A 16,124-nucleotide genomic window follows, 5' to 3' on the forward strand; every position below is an offset into this window, starting at 1 on the left:
TACTGGAAAGGCGGTAACAAGTGCTACAAATTGCCATCTGCATAACACAACGCTTGGAAAACTACACTTAGTATGTTGAAAAAAGCACCCGTCCTCACCATGGAATCAGGGCCCGTTCTCTCGAATTGCTTCACTCAGTAAATTATTCGTAAGCGAACATTCCAGTCAATCATCATGTTGGAGATAATAACAGCAAATGTGACCTGCGAATGGTAGAGGGCAGATACGGACAAAAATATTGGAGAATTTTCTGCCTGGGCTTGTACTAAAAAAAAGTTTTCACGCTGGAATTGCTCGCAAGGGCCGACGACAGACAGTCGTTATGTTGGGCTTGTTACGAATGCGTTGGGCCAATGGCAAAGGACACTTAAGAAAGACGAACTCTCTTTCAGTGCGGCCTTAAATCCGAGACAATCAACTGTTCATCAGCGTAGCTAGCTAGGTGGCAAGCAGATGCAGCGAACAATCAGATTAGTTTGCACATAGAGTGGCCCGAACGCCAACTAGAGCGGACTTAATAAGCCCCTAAACCAGCTGAGATTCAGGTGTCAACGGGTTGTTTTTTCTTGCCACCTTTCTCTTGATTTAGCATTAAGCACGTTCACAAACATTGTTAAAACTGATACAGAAACCTACGCATAGAAAACAAAGTAAAGGAGAAAGATAATTGAGTTGCCCGTCTGAACATGACATATACTGCGAAAAAGAAAAAGAAAAAGAAAAAAAACTCTCCAAATGTGACGACATTATCACAAGCGAGGTGCGGTAAATTATAGATACTCTTGACATATTCGTCCTAAAAAAAGATTTGTAGCGGCAACGGAATTGAAAAAAAAGAACACAATATATTTATTGAATTTTTTTTGCTATAAGCTCGTTCACTGGTACTCTCAGCGAATGTGCAATGCCACTTTATTGGGAACTTTTTGTCGATTCGTACAGCACGACGCATTCGAACACTACTATATTGTTGTGGAATACGATATGCGTGCATATGCGCAAGCGCATTCACACTTATACACGGCGCAACATATTCCAGAAATTTATCTGCTTTATATTTATAGTTTATCTGCTGCGCGACAGACAACTGTGGACTGCCCGGACGCGTGAGTTCGAATCTTCGTGGCAAGCCAAAGCTGCCTATTTCCTTTGCCCGATGGCGCTAGCCAAACAGCTGTGGACTGCCTAGGTGGGCAACGAAGTCGTACCAGAAAGACATACAGTTGCTGTACACCCAGTTTTAATATGTAAAATCATCTCGCACAAATATTTCGGAATATCCTCGAAAAAAGAAACATTTGGGATCGTTGAAAATCAAATCAATACTCCAGTAATCGTTGCCGCGGTTTACGCCCGTCGCCTAGCACCGCAATGCGTCTACAACTGTATCCGTGAAAGCTATTCAAAGTAGTCGAAGTGTGTATTTTAGTGGTCTTATCTATGTAAAAAATATCCGTAGGCATCTCGAGTAATAGCAAAGCAGCCCTGACAAAAAAAGAAAAGAGAATGCACAGAATTTTGAGTTGACAAAGGAGATTGTATAGGAGGAAATGCCGAATCCTTTATGGCTAACCCTACGCAGGTTAACCTTTTCGACCACTTATTTCATTATGACGTTGGATTTCTTCCCTCTTGTCTTAGTATACGGTAACTCCACAAAAGGGTTTCGCATCCGAATTATAGGAAACTACATTCTATGTCTCACATTCGACGTAGCTCCCAAAATGCGAATTATGTTTATGTAAAATATTCCCCGTTAAGCATATTGCATACGAATGACCCCTGCACGCGCTGTAGACCGTGAATAGATTATAACGTGGGCGTGTCGCATGCATAAATTAGGGACCGTCGAATGCGCATCCACGGAATGTTCCACATTCATGATGTTGTCCCTTATCTTATCATTTATCCAAACACTTCTTACGCGCTTGTACTGCAAAACTTGAAAACTGCCTAACAATTCGGCGCAGTAATAAACAAGAACATCGGTTAGAACGTTTCGAGGATTCAACGCATATCATTTCGCATATAGCCAAAGTGACATCCATGCTATATAATTGTTCAGCTACAGAAAAACCGGCTACATTCACTACAGTGTGAGAAATAACATCACCCGTCATGTTGAGCAGCATGACTTGCCCGGTGCAAAATTATCGTAACATCAAGTGTAATCTTGAGACGCGCCTTGGAATGTGCTTGCAGCATTGGGGTCGAACAGGCTACGATCTGATTACAGCGCTATAATGTTTGCCAAGCGAGGTAAACATAACTTTCTTACTAAGTGTCTATTGTTTAGTACGTGTGCCAATAAAGGGCTGTCCAAAGAATAAACGGCTAAAATTCGGATTGCGTAGTGTTCGAGGTAGGGTAAGAGCACTCTCTCGAATACCGCTCGAAGTTCAAGCATCTAGTAGGCGAACAGCGTTATTTATTCAGATTAGTGCACCATAAATTGGCGGAAGATGCTCGCTAAAAGTGTTTATTCCCGGGTCTTTTCTTCAGTTCAACGTTGCCTTATTCAGTCATTTTGAGTATGTTGTTTTACGTTAAAATGAGTAAAAATAGGATTACACGAGAAAGCTGTAAGCGAGATCGGTGCGAGTGCACTACGAAAGTGAAACCCACGCCGATAAAAGCAACGCTTGCTATACCGTCATCTTAGTTTGACCTGTCAGTCAGAGTATCGTGAACAGACGGTGACAGCTCGGTGCGAAGGAATAACGCCAAACCTTTTCATGAAGCTGTCGCACAAAGAGCTGCTGTGTCCCAAGTGGTGCTGCAAAATCTGATATAACAGGCGTCAACTGCTGCGGACCTGAAGACGTACCAACAGCATGCGACCACTTAAAGAAAAGAAGAAAAACAACCGCACCACCACCACCAACAACAACAAAAAAGATTATGCAGATTTTCAACATTCATGAAGGAATCGATATGAAGCGAAGCTTCCTATACCCGTTTTGCTTGTTTGATGGAATATAAAGCCAGGTATAGCCATCTTTCCATTTGTGTTTTTGTCTGCTCGAAAATTTAAATATGTTGGTATCATTTCAAGAAATGTTTTATAAATTTTTCACGATCTAATTAAACTCGATTATTAGATTAGATCAGTTTTTTTCCGACGCATATACAAAGTGCTGTGAGAGCATGTATCGTGACATGTAGTTTCATAAATTCACCTCAACCTCTTTGCACAAACGGACTGATTTAGTACCTTCATATAAATATAATCCGTGATTTCTTATGTGCCCTGATTTTACTGTAGCTAAGTGACCGTATTTGCTGTTTACTTTAGTGCACATATGTGACTGGGTTTTGTGTTGCTGTGTGCCTTAGTTGACTTTAAGTTTTAGCGTTGCATTAGTGTACTTACGTAAAGGGAGCTTGTGGTTTTATGATTTGGTGTTGACAATTTTGTGTTGTTATGATTTCGTTATGTTTTTTACAGTTTATTCCTCTTGAAATCCCTATGTGAAAAGGAGTAGTCGGCGCCAATTAAAGGCGACATCTCCTACATACCATATAGTAATATAAAAAAAGCCTTGTGCCTTTTAACGGCCGCATGCACCTACTGCTTAATGTGCTGTTCGACATTCGATGACCTATATGAAATGATTTAGCCTGGGGATCGATGCAACTATTCTGCTCTGATGCTTTCCTTGTTTTCGCTTGTTTTCCTTTCATTCCCCTGCGATGCAGGTCATTTAGCAGTAAGTATTGTGGGAATTTATTAGGTGTTAAATATATACGGATCACATACCCCGTGAGAATCGACGTGTAGCGAAGCTTTCTTTGCTGTTTGCTTTGATTGAGAATAATTAGCGGTGATGTTCATGACAAAGGTTTACTTTCTTCAACGTTTAGTCCAACACGAGAGGTCATAGTTGATGACAAACGTTACCTTGCGCTTACACAGAGCACACAGGAGGAAGTGTTTGCTTGAGGAGGTGCTGTAGTGCGCCATTCTTCATAACTATTGAAAGGGCTGAGCATATTCATTTCCTCACATGGCGCGTCCCATCAGGGAAGAGCTAATAAACTTTATTGAATTATGGGGCAGTACGTGACCAAAACCACAATCGAATTATGAAGACTGCCTAAGTGGCGGATCGCAGATTTATTTTGACACCGTGGTGTTTTTAATGAGGCCTTAATCTATGCGAGCGAGCGTTCTTTATTTCGCCGCCATCGAAATGCGGCTGCATGATCGGGCTCCAACCCGCGGCCTCAAACAGTGTCATGGCTGCAAGGCTGCTGCGGCGGGCACAGAAGTATTGATTTGACGGGTGACCGAATTGGTGTCGCCTAGACCCTACGGTGCGCTTTAATGCGGCTCTGCTTCTGGACGCCCTGCGTAAGTTCTACGTTTGACAAATTTTCATGGTGTTTATTTTCAGAAATAGCTGACACATGCCATATCATACCTTGAACTCACATTTTTCCCGTTTGTCCGTCGCCGCTGTCATGTCCATAGCAGTAGTGTTTCTTCGCCTCCTCACGTCACCTTTTCCCTTTACCCTCACCTCCCTCTCCCTTGTACGAGAAACACAGAGCGAAGAGTGACATGGCTGTTATGCGCTCGTTTCGCGACTGCTTTGGTTCTACCCCTTTCTTTCATCCTCTTCCTTCTCTCTACCACTCTATTCAGCTTCGCTCAGGACTCGCACTTAGTAGAAAGGCAAGCGCTGTAATTTCTGCAATACTTTTGCGGGGGGTCACGGATAATAACAGCTCTCAAGAGACTAAGTTAGGCACGCCCAGGGAGCTCCAGAGGGTATTGTACACATTCGATGTGGTTGAAAGGTCCAAACGAGTTTCTCGCGTCGTCTTTCCTCTCTTCCGCACTCCTGTCATGTATACACACGCTTTGAACTACCCGCGAAGGGATGAGCTCTACAGCAGCAGCAATGCGAAAGTCGAAGGAACAAACAAATAACTATTTCCTTCAACCGGAGCATGATTACAAAGTGATAGTTATGAGTGGAAGAGTGAGATTTACTATGCCTGATGAAACGTTCGAGTTCAGCGTCAAGATTGAGGCAGAACGAATGACGTTTGGTCTAGACTATAGACTGTTGTCAAGCGCATTCAGATTATTACGCTTCTGTTTGGCTATTGTTAGCTGTAGATTCAAGTCCAGGGCCATATTACTGCGAATAAGAACATATACATTTTTCAACAATTTTTCACTCTGCTGGGGTGAAAAATCATATTGAGCAACAATGGCGTTGAGTGGTTATCTAAAAGATACGCGGCTAGAAAAGACACCACACTTGCACTCTGCTTTATGACGGTGGAGATGGCTCGTGGTGTTAGGCTCGACGGCCTTCAATGCAAGAAGCATAGAGAAAATCGTGCACCAGTGTGTGTGTGTGTGTGCATGGTGGAGAATGGGTCCCCAGCAAAGAGCCCCACTTCGGCGCAGTGAATGCAGGAGGTCACAGCCACGTGGCATATCGAGTCACCACCCAGACGCTGCTCGACACGCATAGAAAAGACGGCATCGAAGAAAAAACAACGGGTGGTCGGGGACGGCGACACCCGAATTTCCCGAAAAGTGTTAACTTACGGCCAACAGCGACGACTGGGGGAGAGCCATCCGGTGCACCATTCTCTCCATGCGGGAGCTAAGCAGCAAGCATGATGCAAGCGACCGGAAACTTCCTCTCCAAACAACGAAAGCACTTGCAGTGGCCTTGAACGGAAGAAGGAACTCAGACTCGGAATACGCGAGAGATTTCTCAGTTTAACTCTGTGTTTTGACACTTAGTAATCTCAATATTAATGCAAAGCAAATGTAAAACAGGTTTGTTTCACAACCAACGAACTGACCTCGCAGAAAGGCGAAAACGACGACCATATCTATCGACCATATATCTTTCCAATCACGCGTTCAAGAACAAACCTTCGTCACGCGGCGTTGCCGAATGCATTCATTAGCGCTACATAACAAGAATTACACTACTAAGGCATTCCTAGGAGGCCACCACTGAAGTCGATGCCCAGTGTATTACTCCAAAGTTTGCGCACTGAGATGAAAGGTCGTTTTCCTGCGAAGAAATCAAGCACTCGCCCATTCTTTTTTTTTAGAGGACCGCGTCTTTTGTTGCCGCACTTTCTCGTATAAGGTATGTATTTTTTAGCCTATTTCATGGATTGTTCTCACGGATATGTGCATTATAAGAACGTGGGCCGTTTAGCCACGTAGCGCACTAAAAATGTAAGCCTATACTCTTCCCCCGCGACAAAGTACCGTGCGCAGTTACTGCATGCCATTCGAACATCCAACTGGCTGAGTAAGACATTGTCTTTCTTCAATTTCAACTAGGGTATAAATCACCTTACAAAGTTTTTTTTTTTCACCTTCTTCATACTTGGCATCTTTCCGATGGGGCTTTTGAGTGAGCTGCGCTTTACGGTTTTGCCAGAGTTATTCACGTTGCTTGTGGCCATTTGCGAGCTGCAGTCTTGTGTCGTTTAGTTATGTTTTACGCTCAGGCAACTTTTGTTTCGTCGATCGCTCTTGACGGGGAGAAGTGACTTTTTTGAGAAGAGTGAACGAACTTTTCTTTGATCGTTTTTAAGCTTTTTAGCGTACAGGCGCTTTCGTAGAGCCACTCCCTTGTTGACGAATGAGTATCTGCTTCTAACTCGGCGGGGCTACTCTAACCCTACAGTAAAGTATACAGCTTTATTAAGTGCAGCAAGAGCTCTAGCTTTCTGCTGTAGCTTTGAGCGGGACTGATGCTGATGGCAAGCAAAAATGTCTTAGCAACACTTGATAAAAGACTTTGTCAACTTCGTCGTTGGGCAGCTTCCCGGTGCGTTCCTAACTGCCTAAGCTGGGTTTTTCGCATGCTTTGTCATTTACGGCCGCCTCCGTCTTCAGAAGTTCGCTCAACATACCTCCGCTGAATCTTGAAAGACGAGTCAACTTCCTTTTTCTTCTCCACGCGTCCGACTTCGCCGCTAAGCATTGCTTGTTAACCATTGTCTTGTTAAGGATTGCTTACTAAGCATTGTCGTTGCTTTGATGCCACCTAGGAAAAGCGTCACCAACCGCGACACGCGACACAACACCCTGTTTGCTTGTTTGAAAAAAAAAAAAGAACTTAGCCACCCTTCCTAAACTGTCCTGTGACCTGATTCAACGAGCACAGGAAAACAACGCATAAACAATATAAATTAATCCCGTCTAGTGACAAAAACATGCCCAATAATGGGTATGTTCAGATGATATGATCGAAAAAATATAATTACACTTCATGCACAAGAGCGGCTGCCTGAGGGTGGCTTCGGGGCTCTGGTTGTCAGCACCTTGTGGTCAATATATTCAAGTTTCAGCTGGTATATGCGATTTATCCAGCACAAGTTATCACTATACGTTTATGGCCTGCTCTATATACAGGTTAATTATGCAGGGTGTTCCAGCTAAAATTAGCCAGAGTTTGAACGCAAATACCACGTAGCTGGACAGAACAAAGGTACTGTTGTTTGCCGTCACTTGGAAATACTCAGATTATCTTTTTCGTCGCGCCTAATTATATATTTCATTCATTCATTCATTCATTCAAATAACATTATTGAGTGCCGAGCGATTTGTTGGGGTGGGCTTGGACCCCGCTTAGGTTTCGGCCAAGGATTGTTGGCTCTTGGCGGCTTCCTCAGCTCGCTCGATGGCCCAGAGGGGCACCCAAATGTACGCAATATTGCCGCGCGACTGGCCGCTCGAGGCACTTTGCGTGTATTCGCCGGCGTCTTTCACGCTCGGAAAAGCACTTTTCTGCAGCGCGTATTCAGCAACAGAAAGCTGTATCGGGAGTTTTAGATGTCGCTGTACAATTTTCTTATTGATACCTTTCATCTAATTATAATATTTAAGAAGCTGATTCATTATTTAAGACTATTTATCTAATCACGCAAAGCGAAAAAAAAGAACAGTTTGAGTATCTCCAAGCGACGGCAAACAACATTACCTTCGTTCTGTCCAGCTATACGTGGCATTTGAATATCTTTAATCTTTGGCTAAAATTAGCTGGGACACCCTTTATATACAATGGTTCCTTACTAACAGGTCTTACTGTATGTACCTTCCCGTCAATAACTTACCCGACAGAGTTCCTTCCTGGTTTTCTTGATGTTGAGATCGGCGTACACCGTAACCGAAAATGGTTCGCAATACTGAAGTTCAGTGCATTCATATGCACCGGGATAGCGTCGCTCGACGACGTCATGAACTTTACGCATAAAATATAGTGCTTTTGTTTTTCATTTCGAACGTATTGAAAGAAAAAACGGCCGCAAAAGTTATTAGAATCACGTCACGATGTTTTATGTGCCCAGGCGGGCATCAGTTGTAAGAAAAAGTCAGGCAATCTACTCACTGAGTAAACTTAATATATTGATTACCCTCGTAGCTACAAACATTACGGCACGTATTTATATTATTACCGTAAACGCAATAGTCATACAATTCAAGCTCTGGAAAGCGTTTTAAAAGAATCATGTAAACCTAAATGATTGGCCTTAAGTTATTTGCTGAATTTGCGTGATTACGTAGGGAGCACTGCGAGCGTCCTGTAACGCTGCCGTAGCACTTCCCGCTTATTTATCGCGATCTTATTCCTCATGGTGCTGTGTGAAACTCCCGATAGGTTCCACAGTCACTTCAGCAGCAGAAGCGAGACGGACGTCTTCATTGCGCTTCATAGCCAATCATCATTTTTCGCCGCTCTTCTACGCCACAGGAAGGTTGCACTGCAACCCGGGCGTCGCAGTGTTTAGCGGGTGTAATCATGTAAAGTCAACAAGTATTTCGAGGCCATTATTTCGGTTATCCTGGCTATTTTCAAATGCTGAAACACGAAATTAAACTTTGATGATAACCTCCTTCAACTTTCCAAGATAAGCATATGAACCATAAAGTTTGCGACTAATAAGAAAAATAATGTAATTCTCTAGTTATTCCGTTGATTGCTTTGGTTTTTTTTTAAAATAATGTCCGACGAGGCACCTAATTATTGTGTAGGGACGTGATTCCAGTAGCCTTTGTGGGCTTCCTTTAAAAAAAAGTATTCAAAGTGAAAAAAAAAGACATGCTGTATAAAGGCAACATTAAATCGACACCAACATACGGCTTCACTTCTTTATACCCAATATATGTGAAACATTCCTATGTCATGAAGAAAGTCCTGAGAGAGAAAGATTATGAAACGTTATTTCTGTGTGACTCTTAGTCTAAGCCGTAGCTGTTAGAGTTCAGCGGCATCGGCCCTCGTCTTGGTGTAGAGTGTATTTGTGGAGGCACGTACGACCCTACGTTCACAAGGCTTCTCGCTTCCGTGTATCTTCAGGCGCTTTCATCCAATTCTGGCGATCTCATTGTCGCAGCAATTCTCTGCATCCTCGTCCATTTTCGTTTTTTTTTCAGCGATCTTTGTTGTTCACTGTGCGTAAGTTCCAACGCTAACAGTTCAAAAGAAACTAGGCTACAGTATGGTATTTACAACTTCGTTGCATCAGTACTAGTGGCCACATTGTGACTCCCAAATGCGCTTTCAGATCCACACCTTGGCTAATAGCCAGATAGATAACGATTGCATATAGAGAGAAAATAATGCAGAGAAAGGCAGGGAGGTTAACCAGAGGTAGTTCATAAGATTTTTATAGTGATTACAGGGAACTACTATCCGACTTATTTTTCGTTCTTTGCATTTAGTTTTATGCTGTCGGAACATTTCAAGTCATCTTCTCATAAACTCTGCTCCGGACAGTTACCGTCTCGGGTTCCTTTCATCTCTGTATTCTTCCTTTTGCGCTGCCTCGGTGCATACGTTCTAGCTCGCATCGAATGAGCGCCGACAAGGCAAATTCTGCCTCACATTGTTTTTTTGCCTTGAATGAGGTTGCTGGACATTAAAACGCCAGAAGAAATAGTGGCAAGCCTTCTAGCTTCCTAAATAATTTTCTGTAATGCATTTTCTATGGAGCAGTTCTAGTTTTGTCTCCCAGGAGCTGTGCGTGTCATGACGTGCTGAGGCAGAAAGTCATCACATTACACTCACCATTTTGATATTCGCTCCGGCTAGCTAGGTAGCCTGTTGTGTTTCCACTTGTTTCATGCGTCAATGTAACAGCGAAATAAACGACGCAGCGACTAAAAACCGCATTCTTGACACTATTTTACCCTGTGTTGGAAAGTATGAAGCACTATCTTTTATTTGCATAATTAGCCTCACCACATGGTGTTTTAGAAGCACCCGTGAAGCAGAGAGCACACAGGAAGCGCTTCAAGATGGGACACAAAGCAGGAACAATACAAACGCTAGGCTGTTCTTTTTTTGTGAGTGTGTGTGTCGTGTGCGTGCGTGTGTGTGTGTGTGTGTGTGTGTGTGTGTGTGTGTGTGTGTATGTGTGCGTGTGTGTGTGTGTGTGTGTTCGCTCTTTCTCTGATGATGAACCACCTAGCCCGTCAGTCAATCCTTGCAGTGAGTACAGCGTAGTTATAAGGCATACGCTTTCAGGAAGCGCACATTACAGTAGCTATAGCTCCCCCAGCCGGCATGCGACAGTTTGTTATATACTCTGTATGTGGAAATGATCCCTTTTTCTTCCCCGTTTATCTCCGCATGTGATTTTCTTTGTCGGCAGGGGTCACATGCAATCCCCTGATTCTACGAACCATAGGCGAAAGCTTGCCGAACAGGGCTTGTCTGCGAGCCAGGCGCTTGAGTTTTCGGGGTAACTTGTACGCCGGTGGCGCTTTTTTTTAAACAAAGAACAATAATAAAGAATAATATCTCAATATCAATTGCAACCATTTCTCAGCGTATAGCTCTGCAGTTGTAATTCTAGCGGCGTCATTCAACGACTACCACAGCTTTGCGCCGTCAGGCTTGGGTTTAAAAAACAAGGGTGCTATCAAAAAAGAAAAATGAAACAAATGGTACGGCAACGGCGTTTAACGCAAAGGTGTCTTAAGCACATTTTGTAATAACAATGTATGGGCATGTAAATAGCCGGTTCTTTTTTAAAACGAAGTGGGACTTCTTTGAAACACGAAGCCAAAAGCCCCAGTAGAAAAAAAGAAAAAAGAGGCGCAACAATGAGTCTGGCTCAAGAATTTTTGATAAACCTACTGTGGGTGACTTGGGAATCATTGCGATATTCCTAGCCGATAACAAGGAACGCGAAAAAAGAAAAGATGGCGGCATAGTACCGTAGTTGTTGCCAATACTTCCAATTTATTGTATAAATAAATGAAATAAGACGATTGACGCGAAACAAACAAAAGTAGCACTTATGATGGAAAGCACCATGTTCACGTAACAGGCAAACCATTCGTACGTCATAAATGCTGTTATGGTGCATTTGGGAAGGACGGTGCAGCATGTTTTATCTTTTCAGTACCTTGTTTCCGTTGCTTGCAGCCCTAGCTCACTTTATTCTGAGGTCGCATTGGGGTTGATGATTATCCGATGAGACGAGCGCCTTCAGATTGTACAAATGTGAGCGCCTATGCTAAGCGCGAACGTCGACTGCAGTGTGAGATGATAAAATCTCGCCATGCTACGCACTTCCTCACCGCTAACCTCTTTTCGGGAATATAGCAAAACAGGAGTGCAGCCCATATTTGAATTGTGACCCTTTTACGCAGTACCCTGCATTTCGTTCCTTTCACACCAAGGTCTGCTGCAGGTGATTTGGCGACACAGACGGACTTCTACCATCAGATGGGCGTCTTGGCAGAAACTGAAAAAGAAATAGCTACTTTGTAAGCTGGGCTTTAGTTCCGCCCAGAAGGGGCAAAAACAAAAGTCAGTTTTTCTTTTATTGCGAGATCCTCTGGAGACAGATTCGATGACTAAAAACGCCTGACTGCATCTCCACCGTGTAATTTCACATTGCATGTCCTCTAATCACTAAACTTTGAAGGTCGCGTGGGAGTTTATGATGAGGAAAATAACTTATGCGAGTGATCACTGCTAGGGCAAACAACGATCGTTATTGCGAAAGTGCATACACTTCGTCACTTATCTTTGGTTGCGTAGTTTCTTTAAAAACAATGTAGAAAAATCTGTGAGTGAATCAGTCACTTCTTTATTTGCAATTTTAATGGAAGTATAAAATTCTAATAGCGGTGTGAGAAACAATTCCTGCTGCTGGTTCTTCACAAAACCTATTACTTCAAAAGGGCCAACTAATGGGCTAGTTAATATCGCATCGCGCAATCTTTACATCAAATAGGGCACCTCGTGTGGCGTGCCCTACTTCAGCTACAGTTCACATAATGGGGTGTTCATTTTACAATTGATGTACTGACACTCATAACTACCTCACCGTGTATAGCCTAGTGTCAGTGCAAGAGAGCCCACATAAAATGTTTTCATAAATTATTACATCAATATAGGGTATTTTGACCACATGCGACTCAATTTGAGCATATTATCGTGCGCTGCGTGCGTAAAGACAACATGCAAGCCATGCAAATTGCGTTCCCGATGTTCGAAAGCAAAAGCCCTTGTACATACACTCTAAGAAAAGTTGGCACACACTCGCAAGTTCATTAAAAGCGGCCGAAAAAATGCGCAATCACACAGCGAATACTCCAGACAACTCCGAACAATCAATTTATTTCAGGCTTCTACATTGGCCTGTTGGCGTGGTGCTCGTACATCCGATACGCAGCAGTGTTATTTGAAATGTACACAACTTTCCGCAATGATGTCGTTTTTCTTGCGCAGGTACCAATTGGTCCAAGTTGTACGACTCGTACATGATGATACACAGCCAGTACTGGCGGCTATTATGATTCACAATGAAACGCGCATGGTGACACGGTGTTTACAACACAACACAACTAATCTAGATATTTGGCACACTGCAGTGGTAGGATTCTGCAACGAGGACGATGTCAATGACTTTCACATACAACAGAACGTTCGTTAACTGGAGTACAATCTACACACCCTGTACATATATCACACTGGTACGCTGTGTTTACAGAACACATGCACACGCTGTAGACCCTCGTTATAGCATAATTTTATATCTCTAAACTGCGTTCCGCTTGATCGAAACCCAATGTTGTAGCCAAATGGCACTTCTCATGTCCTGCAAACGGATGCACTGCTGCTTGACTGGTTGACTTGTATTCGAGGAGCAGCATACGTGAAAAATTTCCATGTCTGCTTTGAGTATGATATCTAGTTGTTCTGTGTTCCTAATTTATGCCCAGCTTCGCACAACGTAGCGATTTTCATCAGATATACCGCGCCCTAAGAAACGTCCTAAAAACAGCCCCCGTGTCATTTGATCCAACACTCATCCATGCTCAAACATATTATAACAATTACGCGCATCGCTAAGGGTATCTTTCATGTTGGCTCGGCTGTCCATGCGAACGTCAGTGTGGTTAATTTGTCAGCGCTGCAGGTTTATGCCAAAATATATACTATCTTTACTACTTCTTTTACGTAACTTAGGGTTGCTATTCTTGAACCTTGGGCTGTTCAAATTACACAGACTTTTTAAGTTTCCGTTCTGTGAATATGCGTTAACGAGGGTCCACGACACGTAAAGGACACGTTGCCTTGAACCCTTGCCACATTGAAGCAAAAAATGACGTGACGTTAGAGATGCCTTCTCTGAGTACTCTACTGGTACTTTCAAGAGATGAGATATATGGAGTACGGTAGTAGTAAGCACCCGATGGCAAACTGTTTAACTCGTAGAGGTCAGCCACGCTTACTTCCTCAAATCTGTCACAATTTATTGAGAATAAGATTATATTTAAGCAAACCAGTAGCCGCGAAGACCAACAGAAGATAAAAGGGTGAGGGGGGGGGGCGAGAGAGGCAGTACGTTCAAGCAAGGTTGGGGCCAGAAGCTGTGAGTTCACAAAACGTGAACACTTTATTAAATACCACTGAACCTTAGTGGGAGGCTTTACATCGAATAACGTTTGTTCTGCTAGGCGACCTCACATAATTTCGACATCATTATGATTTCAAGATGCCTCGTACAGATTTTGCCGGTAGCTCTACTGAAGCCGTTTCAACGCTACGGGCGCGTAATAGGTTAACGGGCGATTAGGCACTTTTATGCTCTCAAGTGCAAATTTTGCACAGGAATGGCAGGGGCATCAAGGCAACACTCTGAAAGTCACAGCGTTAACTACGTCTGTCGACAAGCCAGAAAATCAGCACAGAAAGCTATTCATAGCGCACTCTTCTAACAACATTGAATGTGTACCCTATGGTAGGTACTATGGAAAGGAAATGCGCCTCACTTGAGTGGGAAGGGGCTTGAACTCGGGGTAAGGAAAAATTGGGGTGCAAGCAGTGATAACGGGGCTGTAAGAGGAAAGGTTGTCATAAGCAAGGATCGTCACAGAAGGCGTGTTAGGGCGCCTTACTACAGCAATGCGACAGCCGCCAAACAAGATGCGATGCATGCTGCTGACAAGCAGAAAGCTTGTGCCGGCTTACATGTAATTGTACAATCATTGGTTTTTCGTTGCGCTCAAGAACAACCTCAATCTGGTGCACTTCTACAGGTCTGCCACACAGTGCTATCGCGAATGTATAAGAAAGCCAAGGATGTCCAACGCGAAAAGAGCATGCTGCTTCATCGCCTCGATCAGGTTTTTACAAGTTTGAACGAAGCAAGATCAGAACATTGGCAATCTTCCCCGAACAAGCAGCCAGCAATAAAATTGAAAAAACCAATACTATGTATTCTTCTACTCTGAGTTACGCTTCTTTAAGGGGACCAGCAACGCAATTAACAAAAACATTTTCATATTTCTTATACCGTGTAAATTTCTCAGCAAAAAATTCCTGAATATCTTTCTATGAAAGAAGATATCTGCCCTGAAACTGTCGTGCTGCCACGCCTTTGCAGGTGTTTAATTCCTTTTCGTCGTTTTTTAGATGCTCGAAGGCGTGTTGGAGTGAACACGCTGAAAAATATACACATCTGCTCCGTCCACAGTTTGCTTTGTTTTGGCCTTAGCCTGCAAATCTTGACTGCGCGTCACCATGCCGAACCGCCCTATTTTGAGACTATTATAGTGGTGCAGTGGTACCTCTCCCGCTCAGCAGATGGGGCCGCTGCTATCCTGGTGATCAGGTTTGACAGCTTTTGCACGGGAGGTGCGGGGAGGGCGAATTCACTGCTTAGTTGTGTCCTCCTAATGAAGGTAAACCAATAACATTCATTCGCGTAGGTGCGTTAGAATAATCCAAGGAGAGGCGGGAACTTCAAAGAAAACACTGAAGAAGGGGCCAGTGGTCTGGTGAGCAGAAATGACAAATTTTTCTCATCAGCTGGAAGCATCGTCGTCTACAGACTAGTCACACTTATTTACTATGCTAAAAAAGCATTGCGAATCCCCTTCAAGCACAAAGTCGAGTGTTTGCACATTGTCTCAAGCACGCAATGCGTCGAAATACGATAGGGCAATGCATGAGCAAAGGAAGAAGGTGGGGTGCAAGAAGAGGGTCGTGGGAGGTGCTGAATGAGTGAGTGGGTTTATTCAGACACGCTGCTAGGACACAATGACGGAGGCCAAAAGCAATACAAAAATATCGCCGAGTATGCGCTTTACATGAACTAGTCATGGTGCTGCTGGGATGCTCATGTACAGTGGCATCAGAAAGGCACTCTAGTGCGGAAGTAACCTACGCGCACACCATTATACCCTGCGAGCCGAATATACAATGGCTGGAGCCACATAAGTCCACTTACACAGCATATACAACACAGCGTCAACAGAAAACGCGACAGCAGCACAAAGACACTGTACATAGTTTTTAATATTTTTGTTTGTTTGGAATCGGCTCAGAGCACCGTGGAGGGAGATAAAACGTGGTGGAAGAGTAGGTGCGAGCAGGCGTTCCGCTTGATCAGGCCGGAAGCCATGCGATATGATGCTTATAGGTGGAATGTCAACGTTCATGCAGAAAATAGAGCGACAGAGTTCGAAAATGCCGTGCCCTCTTGATTATTTATTTTTACAGAGGTGGAAGCTTTTCGGGAGGCATGTGGAACACAAAGAGAGTCACCATTAGAACGCTGTCCTCATCGCACTGCGTCTCAAATGACACTGACGCACTTATACT

General features: G+C 43.6%; 1 protein-coding gene across 4 annotated transcripts in view; it reads right to left on the minus strand.

Moving 5' to 3' along the window:
* Nucleotides 1-11,223: 11,223 nt before the first annotated feature.
* LOC135908450 (calcitonin gene-related peptide type 1 receptor-like) overlaps nt 11,224-16,124 on the minus strand; it is a 157,107-nt gene continuing 152,206 nt past the window's right edge. Inside the window, exons 19-20 of one of the 4 annotated variants that reach the window (XM_065440227.1) lie at nt 14,291-14,354; nt 11,224-11,751 (exon numbers count right to left, since the gene is read on the minus strand). In XM_065440227.1, coding sequence (XP_065296299.1) covers nt 11,729-11,751; nt 14,291-14,354 — 87 coding nt within the window. In that variant the 3' untranslated portion in view covers nt 11,224-11,728. Of the gene's footprint in view, nt 11,752-12,540; nt 14,355-16,124 lie in introns of those variants that run through there. The other 3 variants (XM_065440235.1, XM_070532292.1, XM_065440220.2) reach the window with 3 other exon arrangements.

This window comes from Dermacentor albipictus, chromosome 1, assembly GCF_038994185.2.
Source record: "Dermacentor albipictus isolate Rhodes 1998 colony chromosome 1, USDA_Dalb.pri_finalv2, whole genome shotgun sequence".
Taxonomy (NCBI): Eukaryota; Metazoa; Arthropoda; class Arachnida; order Ixodida; family Ixodidae; genus Dermacentor; species Dermacentor albipictus.